The 26,128-nt window shown below is 40.6% G+C and overlaps 1 protein-coding gene across 1 annotated transcript in view; it reads right to left on the minus strand.

The window, feature by feature from the left end:
- The window catches only part of TMOD2 (tropomodulin 2), a 55,913-nt gene extending 30,793 nt beyond the window's left edge, over positions 1 to 25,120 (minus strand). The window contains exons 1-5 of the mRNA XM_043983467.1: positions 24,841 to 25,120; positions 14,767 to 14,949; positions 9,403 to 9,559; positions 6,394 to 6,516; positions 3,032 to 3,118 (exon numbers count right to left, since the gene is read on the minus strand). Of these exons, the coding sequence (XP_043839402.1) occupies positions 3,032 to 3,118; positions 6,394 to 6,516; positions 9,403 to 9,559; positions 14,767 to 14,892 (493 nt within the window). The 5' untranslated portion in view covers positions 14,893 to 14,949; positions 24,841 to 25,120. The remainder of the gene's footprint in view (positions 1 to 3,031; positions 3,119 to 6,393; positions 6,517 to 9,402; positions 9,560 to 14,766; positions 14,950 to 24,840) is intronic.
- Between the last annotated feature and the right edge of the window lie 1,008 nt (positions 25,121 to 26,128).

The following is a 26,128-nucleotide window of genomic DNA, read 5'->3' on the forward strand; positions in this document are numbered from 1 at the left end:
TTATTCTCCTCACTGTTCCACTTTCAATTCCCTCCTCCTTTTCTTTTGGCTCCTGTCTGAAGCTCTGGGGCACAATGGTTAAGAGAAATAATAATGAGGAGGGGGAAATTGGAGGAGTCTTAGGATTTGAGCTATTTGTATCACTTCAGGAATGTGGGTACAGATGAATAAACCCAAAAGAAACCCAATGTTGGCAGAGCTAAAAATGAAAAAAGTATGAGAGACATGGAATTAATTCAATGCGTCATAGGGCATTTTTATTTCTTGATTCACTCATGTCCCTGGTAATGACTTATAAGCTAAACTTTAACACCCACGGGCCTACTGCTTTCCTAAACCAAGCCAGAGTATCCATTCTCCTTGTACCAGTATGGCAAAATCCACTGGCTACTGGTCAATAGCTATGGATTCCCCCATCCCGAGGCAACATTCAAAACACAGGAAATGTTCAAGTAAGCTTAAGCTAATATGCCAAAGTTATAGCAAATACTGAAGAGCTAGGGAAGCAAAAGGGGCAAAGAAAGGCTGAAATGAGGCCTCCTCGTTCATGCTTGGGGATGAGTATGGCACAGTTAGCAGAAATGTAAGAGAAAATGATATTCTAGCCTGCCATATAACTTTCAAAGCTTTCTACTTCTTTATGAAGAAAGAATAGCAAGTTTCTCTGGTTAACTTCCAAACATCCAGATGAATCTTTATTTTGAATGTTTGAAAAGTTTGTGTTCTTTCTCCCTTTCTCTTTCCTCTTTCATTTCCTATTCTTGGCCCTATCTTCAAATATGTCATCTATAAGAATATGACAAAAGAGGATTCTGTGGTTGATTATAGTATGCATTTTAAGTAGTTAGGAAATAGCCAGATTACTTAAAAAAATTTATTTATTTATTCATTCATTCGTTTGTTTATCCATCTATTTATTTATTTATTTTGTGGGGCAATGAGGGTTAAGTGACTTGCCCAGGATCACACAGCTAGTAAGTGTCAAATATCTGAGGCCAGATTTGAACTCAGGTCCTCCTGAATCCAGGGCCAGTGCTCTATCCACTGCACCACCTAGCTGCCCCCAGGTTACTTTTTAAAGCACAGAAACTAAAACTGAATGGAGAAAGTTATACTTACTTTCTGTAAACTATGGTTTAGTATCCTGTTAGCCTGCCAAATTTTAAATTTTCTTCCTTTGTATACTTTTATATCACTCAAACTGTTCACCCTTTACCCATAAAATATACTTTAAGGATTTTATTTTAAAGGAGCAAATGCTGACAGTATGCTTTACCTAAATATTTGGTATGTTCCTATTTGGTCACACAAAGTAGACTCTGCTAAAAAAGTAACTTTTGTGTTGTAAGCATTTGCATGAGTGCTAGTACTTCAAATCCAATTTCAAATTCAGAATTTATAAAGAGGACCAATGAATCTAATTAGCTTAACAAGGGACCAGAAAACCAAAATTTTCAAGTGAAGATTGTAGATTTCAGCTATGAATTTTTAACAGCAAATTTTTTTAAAAATGGAAAAAAATAACTAAATTTATTATTTGCATTTTTGTAAATTACTTGATTATAATAAATCTCATTCACAATACTGGACGTAATAAAGTTTACTTTCATTTTTATAATATTAGCATTTATCTAGTGCCTTAAGGTTTGCAAAGTATTTTACAAATATTATCTCATTTCATCCTCACAACAACCCAGAGAGGTAGGTGCTATTATTATTCCCATTTTACAGATGAAGAAACTGAGGCAGACAACGGTTAAGTAACTCGCCCAAGGTTGTGTGTGTGTGTGTGTGTGTTTTGTGGGGCAACGAGGGTTAAGTGACTTGCCCAGGGTCACACAGCTAGCGTCAAGTGTTTACGGCCAAATTTCAACTCAGGTCCTCCTGAATCCAGGGCTGGTGCTTTATCTACTACACCACCTAGCTGCCTCTCTGCTACAGATTTGAACTCAGATCTTCCAGATTAGGAGGCAGTTAGTTGTTACAGTGGATAGAGTGCCAGGCCTGGAAGTCAGGAAGACCTGAGTTCAAATCTAGCCTCAGACACTTACTAGCTGTGTGAGATTGAGCATGTCACTTAACCCTGTTTTGCCTTTGTTTCCTCATATGTAAAATGAGCTGGAGAAGAAAATGGCAAACCACTTCAGTATCTTTGCCAAGAAAACCCCAAATGGAGTGACTCTTCTCAGGAAGCATTTGATACAGCCGAAAAACGACTAAACAAACTTCCAGACTACAAGTACTGCACTGTGCCACTAGTTTTAAAAAAGATACAGAACTTTTTTTCCTGATTCGTCTTTCTTTCTTTCCACCTTTCCCCCATCACTGACTCTTCTAACAAAACACCTTACACACCACCAAATACCAACCTCTGGGCCTTATATTTATATCTGCAGTCTCCTTTCAATCCTTCTGCAGGGTCTACAGCTTCCCCCAGGCTCTGTCTCAGTGTTCATTACTTTCTTATCTTTCCAGATAATGTTTCCCTTCATCACCGTTTGCTTTTACTGTACTTTGAATTAGAGCTTGCTGTAAGCGGTACATCTGCCCCTAGGCCCAGTTTCTTGAAATAGTAGGTATGATAATTAAAAGAGATCAAAACATTAGACAGAATTTAAAAGTCCCTGTTAATGAAGCTAAACAACATATAAATAGGAACAGGTGTCAAGTTTATGGGGAAAGGGTTTTGGGGGGTAACATATTATTACAATTACAGCATGAAGGTTTTTGACAACCACTTAATACTGAACATTCTGGTACACGCTGTGGAACAGCGGATTAAGAAATCTGAATTTGGGGGCAGCTAGGTGGCGCAGTGGATAAAGCACCACCCCTGGATTCAGGAGGACCTGAGTTCAAATCCGGCCTCAGACACTTGACACTTACTAGCTGTGTAACCCTGGGCAAGTCACTTAACCCCCATTGCCCCACAAAAAAAAAAAAAGAAATCTGAATTTACTAGTAGTCAAGAAGTTTCACAACTTTTACAATTCCCCTTTCTCTCCCTGCCCCCCCCCCCCACTTTACTTACTTCTAGGAGGGCTTTTTCCACTATCGTTACTGGGTACTTCTTCAGTAAACCTTGGGTTATTGACTAAATTGTGAACTCCAAGAACGGCTGAAAAACAAAAAGAAGCAGTTAGCATGATAGATACTATATTTAGGGAAAAATGTGAGAATTCCAAAATTTTATTCTGTTTCTTGAGGAAATAAGTCTTCATGCATTTTATTCCTATGAAACCAGACACTCATTTTCTCTAGTATCACTCAGTAAACATTTATTAAGTGTCTACTATTGTGCTAGGCACTGGGGACACAAAGATCAAAATGAAACAATCCCTGCCCACAGGGAGCTTGTGTTTTGTTGAAAAAGCTTATCTGGATACTTGGCAGGTATTAAATAATAATAACTGACATTTCTATAGTCATTTAATGTTATATACATCAATGCCTCTGATACTCTCAAGAACCCTGTGAAGTAGGTGTCTCATCGTTATCTCCATTTTACAGATGAATAAACTGAGGCTCAGAGACATTAAGTGGCTTCTTCAGGTTTATATAGTTAAGTGTTTGAGGTGGGAAACCTCAGTCTTCCTGAATCCTAAGTTTAGAACTCTATTCACTATACCACAGTGCCTCTCATTCTGCTTATCCCATTCTTGGATCTCACTATGTATTTAACCCTGCCTCTCAGAATTCCTCACCCTCTTCAAGGCTCATCTTAGGTGCCATCTGCTACAGGAAAAGGTGTTCCAGACACCTTTCCCTTCTCAAATTATTTACTGATTTGGGTGTAAGTTATATCCTTTCAGGAGAATATAAATTCCTTGGAGACAACATTCCTCATTATATTTCTATCCATTAATTATCATATCTACCCCTTTAAGAAACTTATTGGACTTAGGGGCAGAAGCAACTCTCTGTATCTCTAAAGCCTGGCACAGTGTCTTACACAGGGTAGGTAGAAACTATCTTGAAGGAACAAGCACATTTTTGCATCAATTGATATATCCGAGTCCTCAAGAGTTCATAAATGTTTGTTCAAATGAAAAGAAAATACCCAATGTGAGGTCCTCTTCTCCAAAAAACCGTATTTCTATAGTACATATGAATTCATGTTAGTAATTAATCATAATAGACTATGTAGTCATAGGCCCACATCAATGATTGCCTGCTTAGGCCCCCTAGAGTCTAGGGAGACCCCAGGTATTTAGCTAAAAAAACCTCTTAACTAGAATAGGGAAACCTCTGATCAATATTAAGGGCTGTAGGAGCCTCTCCTATATTTTCAGAAGGCTCAAAGAATAGAATAAACCTCTGTTTTCCAACATCCAAATTCTATGGAGTTGAGATGAATCAGAAGGGCTCCTCTTACCAGAGCATCTCAAAGTCACGTTTTCTGTGGCAGTAATGGAGAATTTGGTAGGTGCAGGGAATGAGGTCTATTCAAAGATTCCAGAGCTACATAAAGGGTTTCTGAATCCTACATCTCACTCGTTCCTTTGCCCCAGGGGATTGACATTGAGAAATGGGACCAGACTCAGTGATTCTCTCCCTTCCATGTTGCCATCCCCATGGAGGAAAAAGAAATTTAGTGTTCTCTGAAATGTCTAGAAAATTCATGTGGACTATGAGACAGAGTCCTGTCCCTCTGGTGTTTCCTCCAATGTGATACCCATGTAAGGAGCATTCTCCCTCTATGAATGCAGAGAGAAAATCTACATTTTAGTCCCTTTAAAGTTCCTCTAAGTTTTAGTAAATTATTTCTGTGGCTGAAAAAATCCATTTCTTGGAGAGAAACCTTCTAGTGATGATTCTCTCTGAATTTGGCCAGACTGGTTTTTAGATCTATCACAGGACCCATTCTCAATGACTTTCCAGTTGGGTAACACTTAACAAAGCTTGAGTTTTGATGTCACAGACTTCAAGAATCCCAGGTCACCCCTATATCGATATTAAGACTTTGGAGTAAGATTTTAGTACAGGAAAATACATAGCAATAATAATATTAGCTAGCATTTATATAGTGTTTGTTTTGCATTTATATAGTATATGTTTGCAAAACACTTAACAAATATCTCATTTGATGCTCACAACAACCCTGGGAGGTTGCTATTATTATCACTATATTTTATAGATGAGAAAACTTGAGGTAGACAGAAGTTAAGTGACTTGCCCAGGATCACACAGCTAATAAGTGCCTGAAGCTACATTTGAACTCAGGTCTTCCTTCTTCCAGGTCTAGCACTCTGTGGGGGTCATCTCCAGTGGTCTTGATCTATACCTTGCCACTGTACCCAGATGGCTCTGAAGGAGAGAGTGAGACTGTGGCTTTGCACAGCCCTCCTTCACTTAAATCCAATTTACTAGCAAGTCATGATATCAAGTCCCAGGTGTCATGGTCTTCTTTGAGAACAAAGGACAAGCAACAAATGAGCACTCAATCAACAATGCTACCTTGTTGTTAAGGCTTGTTTAGTCGTGTCTGATTCTTTGTGACCCCATTATGGTTAGTTTTTTTTTTATTTAAGATACTGGAGTGGTTTGCCATTACCTTCTCTAATGGATAAAGTTGAATAGACTTTAAGTAACTTATGCAGGGTCACACAGCTAGTAGGTATCAAAGTCTGGATTTGAACTCAGGGCTTTCTGACTCCAGGCCCAGCATTCTATCCACTGAGTTATCTAGCTGCCTCAGTATTGTAATAACAATAATGAAAGTGGGGATAATAATATCTAGAATACTTACCTAACTGGAAAGGCACTGCAGTGGAATGGATAGAGAATCAAGATGGCCTAAGTTCAAGTACTACATCTGCCTATAGAACCCTGGACAACTTAATAGGTGGCTCAGTGGATAAAGACCTGTGTTTGGAGTCAGGAAGACCTGATTTCAAATCCAGCCCCAGGCACTTACTGGCTCTTTGACCCTGCATAAGTCACTTAAAACACTGTTTGCCTCAGTTTCCTGATCTGTAAAATGAGAGGGTCAGCTTCTAAGGTCCCTTTTAGCTCTTAACCTATTATCCCATAAGCAATCATGTACACATTTAACTTAATCTCCAAGCATACCAGGCAAGTCTCTCAGACCAGAAATTGCAGAATAGTTACTGATGTACATGAGCAGAGGGAATTTTCTTACTGGGGAACTCCCTACACTGATGGAATTACAGGTCATAAGTCTGGACTAAAAATAAACAAGCCCTGACACCTCACAGGCTGGTTGTGAGGCTCAAATGAGACAAGATATGTAAATTACTTTGCAAGCTTTAAAGCATTCTGTAAATGTCAGGTGCTATTAAGATACTAAGAGGATATTGACACATTTAACATTAATGTCCACAGCTTATGGTCAAATATGTATAAATATTTTTTATCCAGGTAATTACCCACCTGCAAGATCATAGAGTTCAGTATCAGAGGCACTAGCTAAAGCTTCTTCCAATTCTGGGTCAAGAGTCACTTTTTCTTCCTTACGAGTTTCTTTTAGTTTTTCTTTGGGGATAAAGATCCTTCCTTTGAAACAAACAAACAAACATGCCTGAGAATGATTGCTTTATTAACAAAGGGAACTGATTGACTTGGAGGATGTAGCTTCTACAGCCATATGCTGAAATCACTACTTCATGTCCCCAATTGGAATTTATCCAGTCCACAAGTGATCAGAAGGGCATTTGGAGCAGGGCAAAATGGTGGTGTGGGGAGAGAAGGAAATCTTGCTGGTGTCTCTGTGCCTCAGAGATACCAGGCAACTAGAGCTCTAAAACTATGGGGGGCTGTTTAGATATTCGATATTTAAAATGTCATTTTGTTAAGATGAAGCTGAGGAAATGAAGAATTGGGGAACTCATTAGGAATCCTGCTAGAAGGATGAAATCTAGGTTATATCACATTAAAGAATGATTAATTTATTCCTGTGATTTCTATTTTTTTTTTTACTGTAAAAGAGTATATTGTTTGTGGGTTGTTTTTTTTAGACTGAGTTTCTCTATCTTCTTTTCTCCCCTTATACTGATTCACTTGGTGATCTCATCAGCTTCTATGGATTCAATTATCATCTCTTTGCTAAAGATTCTCAAATCTATTTATTTAGCTCTAACCTTTCTCCTGACCTCCAGTCTTGAACCTAAAATAGATGTAGATGTCTTAAGCTCAACATGTCCAAAAATGAATACATTATCTTTCCCCTGAACTCTCCCTACTTCTAAACTTCCCTATTTCTGTCAAGGGCATCACCAACCTCCCAAGTGACCCAGGCTTGCAAAGTAGACGTCATCCCTGACTCATGGCTCTCTTTTCTTACTTCCCCTATCCAATCTGTTGCCAAAGCCTGTCTATTTTACTTTCTTAACATCTGAATGTCTCCTTTTCTCTTCTGATACTGCCACCACCTCAGTACAGGCCTTCAACACTTAACTCTTGCACTATTGCTATAGTGTGCTGGTTGGTTTCCCTGATAATGTCTCTCCCCACTCCCTACACTCAGCTTGTCAAAGTGATCTTCATAAAGCATAGAGATTACTATGTTACTCCCCACTCAGTAAACTCCAATAGCTTTGATCATATCACCTCTCTCTGTAAGACATAGGGATATTCATCATTGATCCATCATTGACCTATATAGCTGGACTAACATTTTTGTATCTGGATTCAAGCACCAAAGTACCTCTTACATTATCCCCCAACCTGACCTCTTTGTTTTTCTTGTCGGACGTGCTCTTTTATTCCTTGCAACAACCTACCTGGCACAGCTCTACCAAATTATGCTTCATGCTTGGAAAATCTTTCTATTCGTGCCCTTCTCCCCAGGTTCCCTATCTATCCCCGCAAGCTTTCTCTCTATCATTCAGGTAGCTGTTAAAATTCCCACTGCTCCCCAAAGCTTTTCAGAATGGATCTGAAGTGAAATAATTCCCTGAGATATTTGATTAAAACCCTTCCCTTTGATATGTCTCCTGAGATTTTACCATACATGTGAAATCTTTTTTTTTCCTGTTCCCAATTAAGTAAGTCACAGCTACTATGGAAACCAACCAATCTTTCCCCAGCAGTCTCTGCTTATCTGCTCAGTTCTTCACTTCTACTTAATTTTCTTAACAAAATGCCATTCTGAATTTCACTCAAGCCATCAGTTAGCGTGTGAACAATTCTGAGCAATTAAAATCAGAGACAGTTACAGCTACAGGCATGATGGTAGATACAGCCCAGAAGCCTACATGTCAGTGTCTCGGCAAGACTACAACATACTACAGAAGAAGATCACAGACTCCTCTGGCTTCAAGGCTATTAAGTACTTTATCAAAGCAATACCCTTGCCTCTAGTCACTCTGTGGCTAAAGAACTTCCACAGGCTGTTCTCAGCTCTGGGTGGGTGGGGAAATGCATTAGGACTGGTGATAAGGACTCACGGTCAGGTGAGCTTTTCACCTATTGGTTTAGTGTTCTTCCGCGCATATACTGTTGACATGTGAACCAACCTCCAATGTCACTCACTTGAGAAGGTTTGTTGCTTAGGGCTGCTGCAGAGGGTTTAACATGAAATATATCTGGGAGAAAAGGCTTTATGGGAATTCTCTGGCACAACACTAAGAGCCAGCACAAGCCTGAGTGACATAGATCAGAAAGCAGGGGACTTCCAAGAACTACATTTATACTTTTCTGAAATCTCAGAACCCTAGGATCCAGGGGTGTACTGGAGATGGCTCGAACCAGAGAGCTGATTGTTAAATTTTTCAGTGTGAGCATCAACACCTTGGAAATAATGCTACAAATTGGGGCTTGATTTCTTGTCTTGATTGTTCAGAATTTTTCAAAGGGATGGTAACTTAAAAGCATGTCATGGATAAATTATTGGGTGGGGGGGGGAGTTGGAGAGCTGGTTGTTAAACATTTACCAGCACACAATTGTTAGGATTCCCTCCAAAGTACCTCTTTATGTCATCATCTGTGGGTGAACTTTCTGTCAGTAGTAAGCCTCAATGAGAGGCTACATGGGGTAATGGATAAAACAGGATTCTCTGATTCAGAAATACGGGGGTTTAAGTTCCACCATTGATATACACTGGCTGTGGGGCCTGTGGGTAAGTCCTGTAACTCCCAGTCAACTTTCTAAGACAATAAAATACAAAACAAGTTACAGCTCTGCTTTAGTGAAAAGAATTGTCCATATCAATTAAATCACAGGTCCAGTCCCAAAAGAAGAAACTGAAAAAGAAGGGGGAGGTAGTATTATCAGGGTCCATTTTTATGCTCAGTGAACAAATAAAGAAAAGTGGGCCTTTTCCTGCCCTGTTTTCTTTTAGGTCAGACCCCAATCTTGGGCCTGATTGAGTAAGTCAGTAACTAGTTGGTCCCAGGATACACTGGTTGGCTATTCAAACTTCATTTAGGCCTAGACCTTACCTTTCTTTTCTCCAGTGAAGGGGACAAAGTCTTCCCTGTCTTTGTGTTCCAATGCTTCTTTTTCCAAATATGAAAGGAGGTGTTCCCGATCAAAGGGGCCTGTGGCTGCTTTCTGTGTCTGGTCTTTCTGCCGGAAACCTGCTGGTAGGAGCGCGCTCTGCCAAATAATAGGTTTGGTCAGGTGTCAGTGACAAGATAGGTCGTCTGCCTGAGGTTTCATTTGCTATCTCCGTTCCCATTTACCAGCAAGCATATCAGGTAAGCACAGGCCTTCTGTCCAGTTAAGGAAGGTTCTGTTCTCTCCTTAGTAAGTGGAGGAGGAGAGCATCTGTCACCCCTGGCAATCACCATGTGCTCCATTGAAGCTTGCTATGGGACGGTGAAGCCAGCTGGTTGGAACACCCTAATGACTTCTCTGTGGCAAGACGTCCCAACATCCATAAACAGGAGCAGGTGGGTCTATCAGGAATGCTAGGAGACTATTCCTTTGGCTCCATCCCATAGTAGAGGCCATCTCCACCCCAAGCTTGTGGCCTCTCTCAGATGGAGGCTGGATGGGGACTCCCTCCTGAGAGAGGAGAACTTGAAATGCTTTCTGCCTATGCACCTATGGGAAACCCCCCAGAGTTCTATAGGGAAAAGATAACAACTAAAACTGTGGAAATTTATTTTGATTTGGGGACCCTACCTTTGGGCTGAGATTGGAAAGCCTTAGGCCCTCAAGGTCTCTTCTGTGTGGGAGGGGCTGGTGCCCCCCCCCTTCAGCTGAGCCAGAAAGCCCTGAGGGCTGTACAAGACGCGGGATCAGACAGCTGGGGGGAAGAAGCCCCAAGCTCCCTCCAACCTGAGCGGAGCTATCCGAAAGATCCTGGATAGCCTGTGCTGAGGCGCGTGAGGCTGGAGCCCACCACCCCTTCCCCCCCCCCCAGCTGCAGCTCTGGCTGGCAGATTAGCTTGGTCTGTGGGGGTGCAAGAAGCCCCGAGATTTGAGTGGAGAGAAGAAAAGGTATATATAGACTTGGGGGTTAGACTCAGGAGGTTGGACAAGGAGGGACAGGAGGCTGAGAAAAGGTTCGGTCAAGGAGACGGGGGACGAGATGAACAGTAATGCAGGACTAGGAGCAAGGAGGAAAGGCCAGCAGACAAGATTAAGAGAGGTGGACAAGATTAGAGGGGCGGCAAAGGCGGAAGAAGGCAGACTGATGGAGCAGACAGACAGAAGGTTGGTGAGAGAGAAACACAAGGGTTCAGCAGTGGCAGTAAGGAGAGGAAAGTTAGAAGCAGAGGGATTTACAAAGTGTTAGAATAAAGTACCCGAGTGCCCTAAGGCAAGAGGTGGCTAAGGCCCTTATTGTATTCAAGAAGTTCAAAGAGACCCAGTGGAAAGAGAAGTGCCCCTATGCAGTCAGGTTGTACATTTTATTTCCCTGTATTCTTAATTTAAATGGTATTTCATAAATAAACTCTGCTTTGATTATTTAGTTAAGAGGCTTCTTAATATTATGCTTATCAATTTGGGAGTGTGCTGTGTGGTGGAACTTTATAAATGGCCTACATTAAATTAACAGCAGTCAGATAGCCAGTTAGTGAACAGTCCCAGATTAAGTACCCCAGTCAGATTTAGCCCCCCAAAATTAGGCAAATCATTCAAAAATATTTTCACAAAACTAAGGTCCCACCATGTCATTCCCCTTCCCAAAATACTGGCTCCAGTGGCTCCTAATTGTCTCCAGGCCAAAATACAAACTTCATAATCCAATTCCACGTTATATTTCCAAGCTTGGTTCATTGTACTCCTCCTTTATGCCAGAATGATCACTTGCTATGCTTCGTACAAATATTCTGTCTCTCACCTCCATGACTTTGCACAGGAGTCACCTCCAAGCCCAGAATTCATCCTCTCTTTATCTCTTGTCTTCCTTCAAATCTGAGCTCAAGTATCCTCTCCTATATGTGCCTTTCCCTTGATTTATTCAGCTGTTAGTTCCCCCTCACCCCCTATTTATTTTGTTTATATATTTATTTATATGCATACATGCTGCTTCCCCTGGAAGAATGTAAGCTTTTTGAGGGTGGGAGATGTTTCCTTTTTGTCTCTGTGTCCCCTTTGTCTAGTACATTGCCTGTTTGTTGATTGCTTGACAGCTGGGTTTCCTGATCTTTTGAGTTGCAGGAGCCATTCAAGGTTTTCTGTAATTTTCTTGTGGTCTGGTGGCATGGAGCCTGCAGCCTGTCAGAGCCTCCTTCCATAGATCAGGGCTCGAATTTTGAACACTATGGGTCTGGAGTGCTCCCACAGCCATGGTTAAAGACAGGAATTCAGAGTTGCAGAAGGAAACAACTGATACCTTCATTTCATTTCATCTTTATCAATTCTGCCTCTGGTCAAATGATGTTCAGTTGTGTCTGACTCTCCATGACCCCATTTGGGGTTTTCTTGGCAAAGATACTGGAGTGGTTTGACATTTCTTTCTCCAGTTCATTTTACAGTTGAGGAAACCGAGGCAAACAGGATTAAGTGACTTGCTCAGGGTCATACAGCTAGTAAGTGTCTAAGGCTGGATTTGAACTCAGAAAAATAAATGTTCCTAACTCCAGGTCCAGCACTCTATTTACTGTGCCACCTATGCGGATACTAGGTAAATATTAAATGTAGGCCTATGAACCTCATAATGAAAGCTAATAAATGTTCAGTTAATCAAAGTAACAGAGAATTTTAGACCCAGAAGGAACTGCCTGTCCTACACCCTCAGTTTGTTTACTTTATTCCAGGGATGTGTTTATTATAAATATTAATTATTTTCTTGCAAGGTAATTTTGTGGTTCTGGTAGTCACTAAACCCGGTATTCCCTACTCATCATCCTAAAAACTGACAGATGGAATAGTGAGCATATCTCCTTAACCACAGAAAAGCCTTTACTCCATGTTGTGTTGTGGTTTTTGTTATTGCCTCTTTCTTTCTTTCTTTCTTTCTTTCTTTCTTTCTTTCTTTCTTTCTTTCTTTCTTTCTTTCTTTCTTTCTTTCTTTCTTTCTTTCTTTCTTTCTTTCTCTTTCCTTCTTTCTTTCTTTCTTTCTCTTTCCTTCTTTCTTTCTTTCTTTCTTTCTTTCTTTCTTTCCTTCCTTCCTTCCTTCTTTCTTTCTTTCTTTCTCCTTTCTATCTCTCCTTCTTGTTTTCCTCCTTTTCCTTCCTTCTGTCTTTCTTTCCTTCTTTCTGTTTGTCTTCCTTCCTTTCTTCCTCCTTCCTTCCTTCTTTCCTTCCTTTCTTTTTTAAGTTAGAGAAGTAGAGACAATATCCTCATTTTACAGATGAAAAAAAGGATTCCTAGAAAGGTTAGGGGATTTGCCCAAAGTCACACACAAAGGGTTGGATCAAGTCTCCTGACTCCAAGTTTATCACATAGTTACATGCTACTTCACTGAACACTTTTTATTTAAAAAAAAAATCCGTCTACTGGAAAAGTAAAATTAAATGCAGCAGACAAAGCATCAGTCATGCTAGAATAATTTATAAAACATCTTAGATTATAACAGTATCATCGGTTTAGATCCATCTAGTTATATAATTGTGCTGATTTAATCAGGGACTATTTTAAAGCCTAGCTTTGCTCTAAGAATGGCTTTACTGAATAATAAAATTAAGAATGTGAACAAGATTTCAGGGGGGAATAATTAAGCTTTCTGACAGACTTTTAAAGAATCCTCAGAAAAGTTAAAAGCATCTATTTTCCTATAGCATTTGACAGACATTTAACGGTGGCGTCATCAAATAAGGCATCATTCTCAGTTAATCATTACAGTATCTCAGCTACAGACCACCACAAGACAGTTCTTTATTATTAATTTCAAATTCTTTTGTGTACTTGAAAGTAATAAACACTAACAGTTGTCAAATATATTTTACCCACTCAGCCTGGCCATCCCTTATTTAGTCCAAATTAGTGAGGTGTTACTGTTTATACTCCAGGAAATGCAAACAACTATAGCTCCCATATCCTTAAATCAGCCATACGTTAAAAGTGGGCTCTCGAGGGCAGCTAGGTGGCGCAGTGGATAAAGCACCGGCCCTGTATTCAGGACCACCTGAGTTCAAATCTGGCCTCAGACACTTGACACTTACTAGCTGTGTAACCCTGGGCAAGTCACTTAACCCCCTTTGCCCCGCAAAAAAAAAAAAAAAAGTGGGCTCTCTAGCAATTTGGAATTATGCCCAAAGGGCTATAAAGCTGTGCATACCCTTTGACCCAGCAATACCACTTTTGGGTATTTTTCCCAAAGAGATCATGGAAAAGGGAAAAGGACCCACATGTACAAAAATATTTATAGCTGCTCTTTGTGTGGTGGCAAGGAATTGGAAGTTGAGGGGATGCCCAGCAATTGGGGAATGGCTGGACAAGTTGTGGTATATGAATGTAATGGAATACTATTGTGCTGTAAGAAACGATGAGCAGGAGGAGTTTAGAGAAATCTGGAGGGTCTTGCATGGGATGATGATGAGTGAGATGAGCAGAACCAGAAGAACATTGTACACAGTATCATCAACATTGTGTGTTGATCTACTGTGATGGACTAGATTCTTCTCACCAATGCAATGGTACAGAAGAGTTCCAGGGGACTCATGATGGAAGAGGATCTCCAAATCCAAGAAAAAAAAAAAAAGAACTGCGGAGTATAGATGCTGAATGAACCATACTATTTCTTTTGTTTTTGGTGCTGTTGTTTTTTTCTATTTTGAGGTTTTTCATCATTGCTCTGACTTTTTCTCTTATAACATGACTAATGCAGAAATATGTTTGATGTTATTATACATACATACATACATACACACACACACACATATATATATATATATATATATATATATATATATATATATATATAAACCTATATCAGATTACCTGCTGTCTAGGGGAGGGGGGAGGGAGGGAGAAAAATCTGAAATTGGAAAGCTTGTATAAACAAATGTTGAGAACTATCTTTACATGTAACTGGAAAAAAAATCAAATACTTTTATCAGAAAAAAAAAAGAAAAAAAGTGGGCTCTCTAAAGGTGTAGAAAGCCCTTCCAACTCCTCTGGTCCAAAAGCCTCACAATTCAGAGTTGTCATGGGGTTGCATAAAAGTCTACCCTTGAGTCCAGGCCATCCTGAGAGGGAATGTGGAATGCTGCCCTGGTTGAATTCAGGACTCTAGAAAAGTCACTTCTACCAGAAGAATGGAGAAATCAAGTGACTTGCCAATATCATAGAGCTACTTAGGAGGAGACTCAAGCTTGGAATTTAGGGCCACAAGACCTTGTAGTTGGTGGCTCAGGCCACGAAAGTTATCTCACTTAACCACTGTGTTCCATTTTCCCTTCACTCACCTCAGGATCTAGGTCATCGAGAACATTTTCCAATTGTTTTAGTTCCTCTTCTGAGAGTTTACCAAGGAGTTCATCTTCATCAATGTTCTTGTATTTCTCCAGTTCTTTTTGGAAAGGCAGGGCCATGGTTTCTTGTTCAGGGTCTGGACACTTACATAAGCCACCTTTCTGATCTTCAAAAGCCTATTGATGAGAGAGACACAAACAGTGAACCACCCTTTTTGGTAAATCGGGTCTGCTTAGTTATGGTGGTGTTCTATTAGAAGTTTGCCGTCATTCAGTTGTGTCTGACTCCATTTGGGGTTTTCTTGGCAAAGATACTGGAGCAGTCTGCCATTTCCTTCTGCAGTTCGTTTTACAGATGAGGAAACTGAGGCAAACAGGGGTAAGTGACTTGTTTAGGGTCACACAGATAAGTGTTTGAGGCCAGATTTGAATTCAGGAAGTTGAGTCTTCTTCCTGACTGCCCATGTTCTATTCACTGGGACACCTCGCTACCCTGGTAGACTCTACTTACTTTAATTATTCTAGAAAAGAATGATTCAATTCCATTAACTGAAATTGTAAGTTCCTTGAGGGCGGAGGATGATCTCTGATTTAATCCCTTGTCTCCTCCAGGGTCCACAGAGTGCCCTGTACCTGGGAAATGCTTAATACATACACTGCTGAATTGCTGTTGAACTTAATCAAAAGGTGAGACTAGGACTAAAGAAAACCACTTGAAGAACAGTGAGGCAATTTAAATACTGTTTAAAGAAACCTGTGTTATTTATGGGGGCGGGGTTGGGGAGAGACAAAAAAGATGAAAAATAGGATTCATTAAGGATGATGAGTTAGGAGAACCTTGGTGGGGGGGGGGGACACAGGAGATAAGGTAGAACAGATGACATGAAAATGAGGAAAACAGTAAAGAAAGAGTGAAGAAGAGAAGAGAACCCATGAATTTTATAACTGCCAAGCTTCTCTGTAGCCTAGTCTCCAAGAAAACTGTTATATCATAGATTCTGATGTCTAAAAGAAAAACTGTTCTTCTGACATCAGCATCTCAGCTAAATTGTTTCACTTGATTATTGAGGTCACCTTGGGTATGCCTGTGGTTAGGAGCAAAGTATCCAAGAATAGAGGTGAGATAAAGAAAAAGAAAGTGAAAAAACAAACAAACAAACACAAAACAACCCACAGGTGTTCCCTTCTTTCTGAGGACCCAATATAGAAGATCTCAACTTACCGAATAGAAACAGGATCTGGAAGGGTATTTAAAGATTTATCTAATCCAACTCCCTTATTTTACAGGTAAATCAAGAAGTAATTATTTCATCTAAAGAGAATATATATAAATGTTTCTTTGTCCCAAAGGAGTATTCACCCTGGGGTTCTTTTAAGAAAGCAAATTCCCTTGATATTAAAAAAATAATATCACATTTTAAAAATTCCACATACATAAAACTTTTCAGGAATATAACTATTGTGTAAACTTTGATCCATTTATAGCATGTAGGCCAAGAATTATTAGGTTTAACTTCTCTAGAGTTGTATTGGAATAGCAGCTGTTGTATTATAATGCCTACCACTGGGCATATGATGGATAAGATTTGTATCTCCAGGCAAAACATACAGGATGCATGAGCATCAATCAGCTCTCCTCTTTGATATGTTTTGTTTCTAAGCTCTAGACACATCATGGGACCCGACCTCAGACCCAAATGTAAACACCTAGAGGAACAAATATACCATGGGAGCCCCTTGGCTGGCTTTCCCAGGACCAAGGCCATATAAAACACTGAGAAAAGTAGGAAGAAATACTAGGCCACCCCAGCTGAATATCTATTAAGTACCCTAGAGCCTTACCTTGTTTTTAATGCTGTACTCTCTCCCACACCCAACTGTGAACCTCACAAAAGATGGATGACTTAACAATCATATACCTGCACTGATACCTACCTAAGCACTGGCTTTAAAACTTTTTCTTCTTGAAACCAGACAGGATTCAAGTGTTTAGAAATCATTTATTGGTTGTTTTTGAATCTTTCCCACCCTAGAGGCTAACAGTATAAATCTTTGCCTCTTTTATTTCAGTGAGATACTTTCCTAATTTAAGAAGGTTGATCCGGATGAACTAATAAAACACCCGCAATATAGCAAAGCTAAATAGATATTCAGATTGTCGTAAACTTAAAGGTTAGAGGCAGCTAGGCTAGGTGACTCAGTGGATAGAGCCCTGGGCCTGGAGTTAGGAAAACCTGAGTTCAAATGTGACCTCACACACATACTAGCTGTATGACCCTGGGCATGTCACGTAACCGCTGTTTGCCTTAACTCACTGGATAAGGAAATGGCAAATCATTCCAGAATTGACACAACTGAACAAATAATTTTCAGGGAGGTTTTTTTTTTGAAGGGCAGCTGGGTGTCCCAGTGAACACAAAACTGGTCTTAGAATCAGGAAGACTCATCTTTATAAGTTCAAATCCAGCCTCAGACACTTACTAGCTGTGTGACTGTGAGAAAGTCATTTAACTCTGTGTGCCTCAGCTCCTCATCTGTAAAATGTTCTGGATAAGGAAATGACAGTATCTTTCTTTGCCAAGAAAACCCCAAATGAGGTCATGAAGAATTGGACACAACTGAAAAAACAGTGAACAACAAACGCATGATGGATTTAGAGTCAGTCAGATGATCTATACTAAAACCCCAGCTGGGAAACTCATTACATGGGGAACACTGCTTAACCTTTCTGGGGCCTCAGTTTCTCCATCGATAAAATGAAGAGGTTGGAGTGAGTTGACTCTAAGGTCTCTTGCAGCCCTAAATTCTATGATTCTATCATTCTTAAGAGATGGCAGACATAAGCCCAGTGGATTTTAAGTCAACAAGTGATAAACTCTTCTGGGATTAGAAAGAATTTATGGCACGTATTCAATAAGCTAAGTGTGATAATCTTCATGAACCTTGGAATAGGTTTCTTTCTTTTTCCTTTACCGGCTCTATATCCTCCCTTACTTTCTCTCACTTTGTCTCTCTTCCATACTTCCCTCCCTCTCTCCTAAACTCCTTTCCTAATCCCCATATAACCTTCACTTACTATACAGAAAAAATGTTCTGGAAACTGACCATCACAAACATGTGAAATTATTTAGCTGATATGCAAACTTCAGAGGAATATTCCCATCCTTTTGGTGTAAAACTAATCCCTCTCCTTTACCTATACACTTGATCCTACATCCTATTGGCCTTGCTCCAGTAGTCTCTTATGCATCTTTTTTTTTTTTTTTTTTTTTGGTGAGGCAATTGGGGTTAAGTGATTTGCCTAGGGTCACACAGCTAGTAAGTGTTAAGTGTCTGAGGCCGGATTTGAACTCAGGTCCTCCTGACTTCAGGGCTGTTGCTCTATCCACTGCGCCACTCTTCCCCTTTTATGCATCTTTAATCTCTGTGATCGCTGTATATTTCCCATCTGCCTACAAATATTCTCACATTTGTCCATTTTTTTGAAAAGTGTTGTTTTAACCCCTCAATCCCATCCAATGACTATATATATCTCTAGCTGTGATTTCTCTCCTATGATTCAGTCATGGGTCTCCAACTGCTTTCAGGATATCTCCATAGGGCCGTGCATATAAGCAGATGCTTGATACTTGTACATTGCATTGAATACTTTTACATTCTGTCACTATCCCAGTTCAGGTTCTCATTACTACTCATCTAAACTATTATAGGAGCCTTCTAGTTGGTTTCCCTGTCTCAAGTCTCTCCCTGCTCCAATGGATCTTCCACACAGCGATACTGTACTTTTTTCCTCAAGTGAAGGTCCCCCCACCAATTTCATAAATTCTAGCCATGCCCTATTAACTCTAGCAAAAAGTAGAAACTTCTTTGTCATTCTAAGCCCTTCCTAACCTGGCCCTTCCAATCCACCCAGTCTTACACATTACTCATCTCCCTACTCTCCCACTATAGGGCCTATTTGCTATTCCTCACCCATAATACTCCATCTCCTACATTGGTGCCCTCGTACTCAGGCTGTCCCCCATGCTTAGCATGCTCTCCTTTATCTTTGACTCTTAGAATCCACAGGTTCCTTCGAGACTCAGCTCCAGTGCTACCTTCTGTTTCCCTTTTACAAGTGCCTTCCCATCTGTTATATACTTCATATGCACCTATTCCCGTACCTCTCTACCCCATAAGAACATAAGCTCTTTGAGGGCAGAGACCTGTTTCTGTTTTTACTTTGTATCCCCAGCCCTTAGCACAGTGTCTAGCCAAGAACTCAATAAATGCTTGTTGGTTGACTGACTCAACATAGCCACATGCAAGCTCATTTCACTGAGCCCTTCTTTCTCACCAATCATACCTAATCAGTTAATCCTGTGGATTATATTTCTGCATTCCCTTGATTCTACCTCCTCCTCCACATTCCCACAGCCATCACCCTGGTTTAGGCAGGCACTTGTTGTTATTGTTGTTGTTTTGCAGGGCAATGAGGGTTAAGTGACTTGTCCAGGGTCATACAGCCAGTAAGTGTCAAGTATCTGAGGCTGGATTTGAACTCAGGTCCTCCTGAATCCAGGGACAGTGCTTTATCCACTGTGCCAACTAGCTACCCCCAAGGCAGTCATTTGTTGCCACTTACTGATGCAATCATCCTCTTTATAGGTCTTCCAAACTCCATTCCCATATACTGGTACCAGGCTAATCTTTCTTAGATGTAAATTTAGTCATGCCATTCCTCTATTCAAAAATCTTTACTGTTTTCGATATTGGCTAACAATAGAGGTCTAAAGTTCTGTCTGTCATTCAGGGCCCTCCATAGTCTGCTACCACCTTACCTTCCTAGCTTTATGTCATGTTATTCATTTTCCCAAACTCTGTGCTAGAGTCAAAATGGACTACTTATGTCCTCTCACTCTTCCTTCCCTGTACAAAGACATATGTTCTCAGTCCTCTCTGTCTTTGCTAACAATGCTCTCTATTCCTAGAATGCCTTCCCTTCCTTGTCTTTACATGCTGAATTCCTAACCATTCCTTAAAGCCCAACTCAGATCCTCCTTTTCCCATGAAGCCTTCCCTGATCTTCTTTACTAAGTTCCAACTCCGCCCCCCCCCCATACATACTGGTATCCCCCACAGGCATCATATAGCACTTTGTTTTGTAACTCTGTAATGGACTTATCAAACAAATGATGGTATTTTAATATCATGTAATACATGATAACATGCATAGCTGTTAAAATGACAAGTTTGTAGATGATAGTATATATGGAAAAAGTGGCCATGAAATAATGTTGTCATAAAAAAGACACAAAATATTAGGTATACACTGACTCCAATTTCAAAAAAGGAAATTAAGAATTATTAATGATGTAATCTTCAATGATTTTTTTTCATAGTTAAGTTTAAATTTTTAAGGATAAATTATGCATAATCAAAACTTTTATGAAATTTGAACTACATATCTGATTAAAATTTTAGAAGCATGTTCCCATGGAAAAACTTTTATCTAAAAAGTCATATTTGCATGAAAAATCACGCAGATCTTAAAATGTTCATAAAAAGGAAAGGGAAAAATTAGGCCAAAAATGGGGTTTGGGGCCAGGTTGGGGAAGGTTTAGGATACCATTTCAAGAAATTTGGACTTCATTCTATAAAGAATGGGAAGCATAAAAATATATGTATACAAATATACCCTTTCTATTTTAAAAATGTATTTTGCCTTTATATTACTTATATTTCCTATTATATTTCCTCCCTCATTCCTCCAGTAGAGCTATCCTTTATAATAAAGGATGAAAAAAGGAAGCAAGAAAAAAGTTCTGCAAATAAAAGAGCATAACTAAAAACCTGACATTATAAGGAATATCTCATATCCATCAGGAGCCTTTACTTCTGCAAAGAATTGGGGATATACCTTCTGATATTCTTCCTCTGGCATCAAGCTTGGTCATTATAATTTCCTACTATTCCGTTTTGGTTGTTTTGTTGTTCTTTCTATTTATACTGTGTGAGTGAGATTTTCCCCGTCCCTTAGCTATAAGAGATTTACTATAGTTTTAAGTGATTTAATTAAAATAATAATCAATATATTAACAAAAAATAATTGTGATTCATATAGATTGCATAAGGTTAGTAGGTCAAGTCCTTTTTCCATGTTTCTCAATTTTCCTATGACATAGTGTAGTAGATCTTGTGATATCCGCCCTAAGAAATGTCACAGGGTCTGTAGGTGGTCAGTAATACTGTTCACGCCGCTTTACACTGGCCTACCAATGATCCACCCTATTGATATCATAGCGCTGATCCCTTGTTATTACTCAAGACTATGTTCTAATTTTAGAAAATGTCCCCCAGGGTATATAAACCTATGTAGTTTGTACTTCTGGGTCTTTCAGGCCCAAAGCCTGGATGACCGGTTTAGTTGAGGGACTGGCCCTCTCTCAATAAACCTATTTGCTTCAGCCTGGAAACTTTGTTATTTTCATTCTTCCGTCGGACTTAAAATTTTTTCCGCGACAACTGTTGTCTTTGTTTATAAAAGTTTTCCTGGGTCTACTTACTTTGCATATGCCCTTTCATATTTCTCTATATTTATCATATTCATAGTTTCTTACAACACAGTAAAATTCCATTACACTCGTGGACCACAATTTTTAGTTACTCTGTAAACAAAGAGCTTCATCTACTTTATTTCCAGTTGTTTGTTACTACAGAAGTGTTGCTATAAATATTTTTGGGTGTGTGTATATATTTACATGTATATACATAAATACATATATATATATACCTATACATACACACACATAAAATGTGTGTATACCATATAGACATATTTGTACATGTGCATATTTATATATACACTTAGGTACATATATATCCTTTTAACCCTTTCCCCTCTTTTTTTTGTTTTTTGTTTTGTTTTGTTTTGTTTTGTTTTTTCCCGGGGAATGAGGGTTAAGTTATTTGCCCAGGGTCACACAGCTAGTAGGTGTCAAGTGTCTGAGGCCAGATTTAAACTCAGGCCCTCCTGAATCCAGGGCCGGTGCTTTATCCACTATACCACCTAGCTGCCCCTCCCCCTTTTTTGTCACTGACATCTTTGAAGTACATGCCTAGCAGTAGAATCTCTGGGGCAGGACATATTAGTCCTTAATAATGACTGTCATTTCAAATTGCTTTCCAGAATGGTTGTTGCAATTCACAGCTCCAACAATCCATTAGCACACTCTCTTTCCACAACTCTTCCGTTGACTAGTCCCATCTTTGATAATCTTTGCTATTGCCCCTACTAATGCCCACTGATAATTGACAGAGATATTCACAAGTCTGCATGTCCTTTTTTTAGGTCCAGAACTGTGATTTCATGGGGATGGGGAGCTCCTGGTAATAAAACTCCTTCTACCAGTGCAGCTCAGCAACTTATAGTCTCAGCAATTTATAGTCATACCGAGTTGCCTGGGGACCTGAGAAATTGTGACAAGAGGTAGTATGTGTCAAAGGTAGGACTTGAACCTAGGTCTTCCTGGCTTCAAGAGCAATTCTCTTTCCCCAGTATGAAATCTTTCTAGGAATGAATGGTACATACTAGATATTCCCAAGATACATATGAAAACATAAACATGAGGGCAGCTAGGTGTTGAAGTGGATAAAGCACCATCCCTGGATTCAGGAGGGTTCAAATCAGCCTCAGCCACTTGATGAGTACTAGCTGTGTGACCCTGGGCAAGTCACTTAACCCTCATTGCCCCACAAAAAACAAACAACAGCAACAACAAAAACAAACCCCATAAACATGGATGTGGTAGGTAGAGATTTATGCAATTATACATGCCTGAGTACCCATTTAAAATCCAATTAAGGTAAATAACCTTGGGTTCTACAGTAAGGAGCTATTTTCATGCATGTCCCCAAAGAAATGGCCTATGATAATACTTATTTGCTGATTTTGTGAATAGGAATTCTCTTCAAGAGGCATCTATCTACGTGTCCTTCTGCATAAAGCTAGGGGGTCAACATCAGGAAGCACTGAGTTCAAAATATTCCATTAGAAGCTTATTAGCTGTGTGACCTTGGGCAAGTCACTCAATCTTTGGGAGCCTCCCTTTATTCATATGTAAAAGGAAAGGATAGGTGAGAAGCAATGCAGTGTTCTGGGAAGGAGAGTCAGAAAACCTAGATTTGAGTCTTTTACTTACTAGCTGTGTAACTGACCTTGGGCAATCAAGTGAAAACCATTTACTAAGTACCTACTGTGTGCTAGTCTATGGGAATAAAAAAAGTGATGAGATTATCCCTCTCCTCAAAAAATGTACAATCTACACAGGGAGGCAGAATCTTTAATCTGCAAAATATAGGGACTGGTCTAGTTGGTGATTCTTGAATTCTTTTCATGTTATAGACCCCATCTGTAGTGTGATGAAGCCTATGGACTCCTTAGAATAATGTTTCTAAATGTACAAAAGAAATTACACAGGTTTACAAAGGAAATCAATTATATTGAAATAGTTGTCAAATTTTTTTTTTAAATCAAGTTTATAGACCTCAGGTTAGGAACCTTAAGATGATCACTAAGGTGCCTCCACCTCTTGAATCTAGTTTCCATTCCCCTGACACCTTATTACTTTGGCCATGCTCCACCCCTGGTACCTTTCTTTCTGCTGATGATATCCTATCACTCTCCTATCACTTCACTCCCACCAAATAAAGAAAACATAAGATACCAATTTACAAAGATGATTTAAAGGGGGGCAAATGAAACTTATAGCTTGATAATGTTATATCAGTAAGTGAAACAGTATGCTTTGTTCATACCTGGACAGGGAAAAACAGTCTTAAAATCTGAACTGTACAGACTGAGGAAAGCTATTTTTAAACAATAACAACAAAACAACAACAAACATCAGTAACAATTACAAAGAAAACAAAAAACCCACTAAGATGGTGTCCATCTGTCCATTCACAGGTAGATACACCTCTCTGATCCATTATTACAAAAAGCCTTTCTCACCTCTCCAGTTTTCTGAATGAGGATCTTGATGGGGGGAAGCAGGTAATTTGAAAAAAAAAAACAACCAACAAACCAAACCATGTAATGGGCACAAGATGGTGGGCTAAGGAGTTTGGGCAGGGCCAGACTTTAAGCTTGCTAGCAGTAAAGTGCTCTAAATTGCTGATCTGCACTTTTGGCAGTGTTTCTCTCCTTCCCCCATTATATATTAAGTACAACAGCTATCTCTAGCCTTCCTCAGCCTTAATTCTCATGGACCAACAGGGAAAATCTAGAGACGGGAGGGACAGCACAATACTTTTACATCAGTCAGACTGTATTAAGGGCGACAAAGACAGACACTCATTAAGCAGATTGCTTTCAGACATCCTTCGTGGATGCTGAAATTTCCCTAAGAATGACAGCTCAAGTTATGGAGTTGTTATTGTTGTTTTAAATGGCCCTGTTTACTGGGTTTCAGCCCTTGTATTCATGAGCCATGGAGATGTTTAGAGCCCCCCACATTTATTGAACACGTACGATGGACGAAATCTGAACAAAGCAGAGCGTTCAGAAGCCCCAGCCCAGCCCTCCAGCACTGCGGAGGACACGCGGGAGGGGGAAAATCCAACTCGGGCGCTTCCTAGACTGCAGCTAACCCCGGGGCCCGGGAGCTGTTCGTAGCTCAGGGAGCGAGGCGTGGGACCCGAACCCTGAGGACCTCGAGCTCTCCAGTCGCGGATCCGTCCTTTCCCTAGGGAGCTGGATGCACAAGCTCTCCCAGGGCATGGTGGCACCGCGCTGCATTCATTCCCGAGGACCGGGGTGGAGGCAAAGCAAAGAGGCCACCACCCAGCGGGGCGCCCATCACTCGCCCGCCCCAGCTCTGCACTCAGAGCATCCTCCAGCCCGGGCTGCGGGCGGCCCCGACAGGGAGGGAGGGAAGAAGGGTGCGGTGCAGCCGCCGCGGCTGCTGCTGCAGTCCCGGGGACATGTCGAGCAACAGCGCTAGGAACAGCGCCTCTCTCGGCAACCCAGCGGAGACAGAGCTCGGCCGAGTCCCCACCCATCCCGGGAGAAGGGGAGAGCTGCCTTACCCATCAGTGCTTCCATCCCGGAGCCCGCTCTCAGTATGTCAGGACGTCTGTCCGCTGGTCTGCTGGTCGCCCTTTCTCGCCCGAGGCAAGAACTAGGTGGGGAAAAGGTGGGGAGGCAAAAGGGGGGAAATGCTAAGCAGGGCTATCAACAGGCTAGTCAATTAGCCTGGAGGCGGCTGCGCGACCTCGATCCAGCCTTGGAGAGCGAAGCACGCCGGGAATCGTAGTCCAGGACCAAAGGATGCGAGATGCAGGATCAGAGGCGGGACCCGAGGGCATAAATTATCTCTTGCCTTTCACTCTCTTCTATCTTTTTGTTTCTCTCGCTTTCCCCCACCCCGTTCAGGGAATATGTGTTAAAATTATATAACCAAAATGTAGTTTATAAAGATATCACCTTTTGAATTTTAGGGAAGAGCTGAAATTGACCCCTTTGGAAACCACAGGGGCTGTGGATGATGGGGGTGGAGGTTTACCAAAGCTGAGAAGAAATCGATATGAGTGATTCACAACCTTTCCCACCCCAACTGAAGGTATCATAACACGGTGTGTTCAATTCTAGTCCGAGTCCCAAATGTCAACATTAGGCAGTAGAGACATCACCTTTTTGGACTTCAGGGAAGAGCTGAAATGGATCCTTTTAGGAACCACAGGGTTAGATGAATAATGGGGGTGGAGGTTTTTCAAAGCAGTGAAGAAAAATCGAGATGAGTGAGTCAACTCCAAAGGAAGGCATTGTCCGATTTTGGTCTAGGGTCCAAATGTCATCATTTGGCGTTACCGGATAGAATGGGAACTGTTCTTGATGTAGGGGATTTGTTGGATGGGCTGGGGTTTGGGGAAGAGGAGGCAAAAGAAGGAATAGGAGGGACAGTTAAGTCGAGGCTGAGATCAGGTTGTGTATTTAGTTAAGCCTGGCAGAGGGGATTGGGAATAGGGTGGTAGGTAGTTGCTGCCTTGAGGCCAATCTGGATAATTGTTAAACTGGGTTATCTGGGGGTATACTTCATAGTTGGGGTCATAAGATCATAGACTCAACATCTGGAAGGGACCTTAGAGTCAATTGAATCCAACCTCTTCCTTTTTACAGATGAGGAAACTAAGAGAAATAAGTGACTTGGCCCACATCATTATACCACCATACATGAAGAGAGCCTATTTATTTCTGTGGACCTTTTTTTTCCCCTTCCACTCTTCCCCTCCCCTTATTTCATTCTCTCTTGGAGATCATGTATCTGAAAATTAGGGCAGAAAAACCAGGAGAACGTTATACAAAGTAACAACAACC

Source organism: Dromiciops gliroides, chromosome 2, assembly GCF_019393635.1.
Source record: "Dromiciops gliroides isolate mDroGli1 chromosome 2, mDroGli1.pri, whole genome shotgun sequence".
NCBI lineage: Eukaryota > Metazoa > Chordata > Mammalia > Microbiotheria > Microbiotheriidae > Dromiciops > Dromiciops gliroides.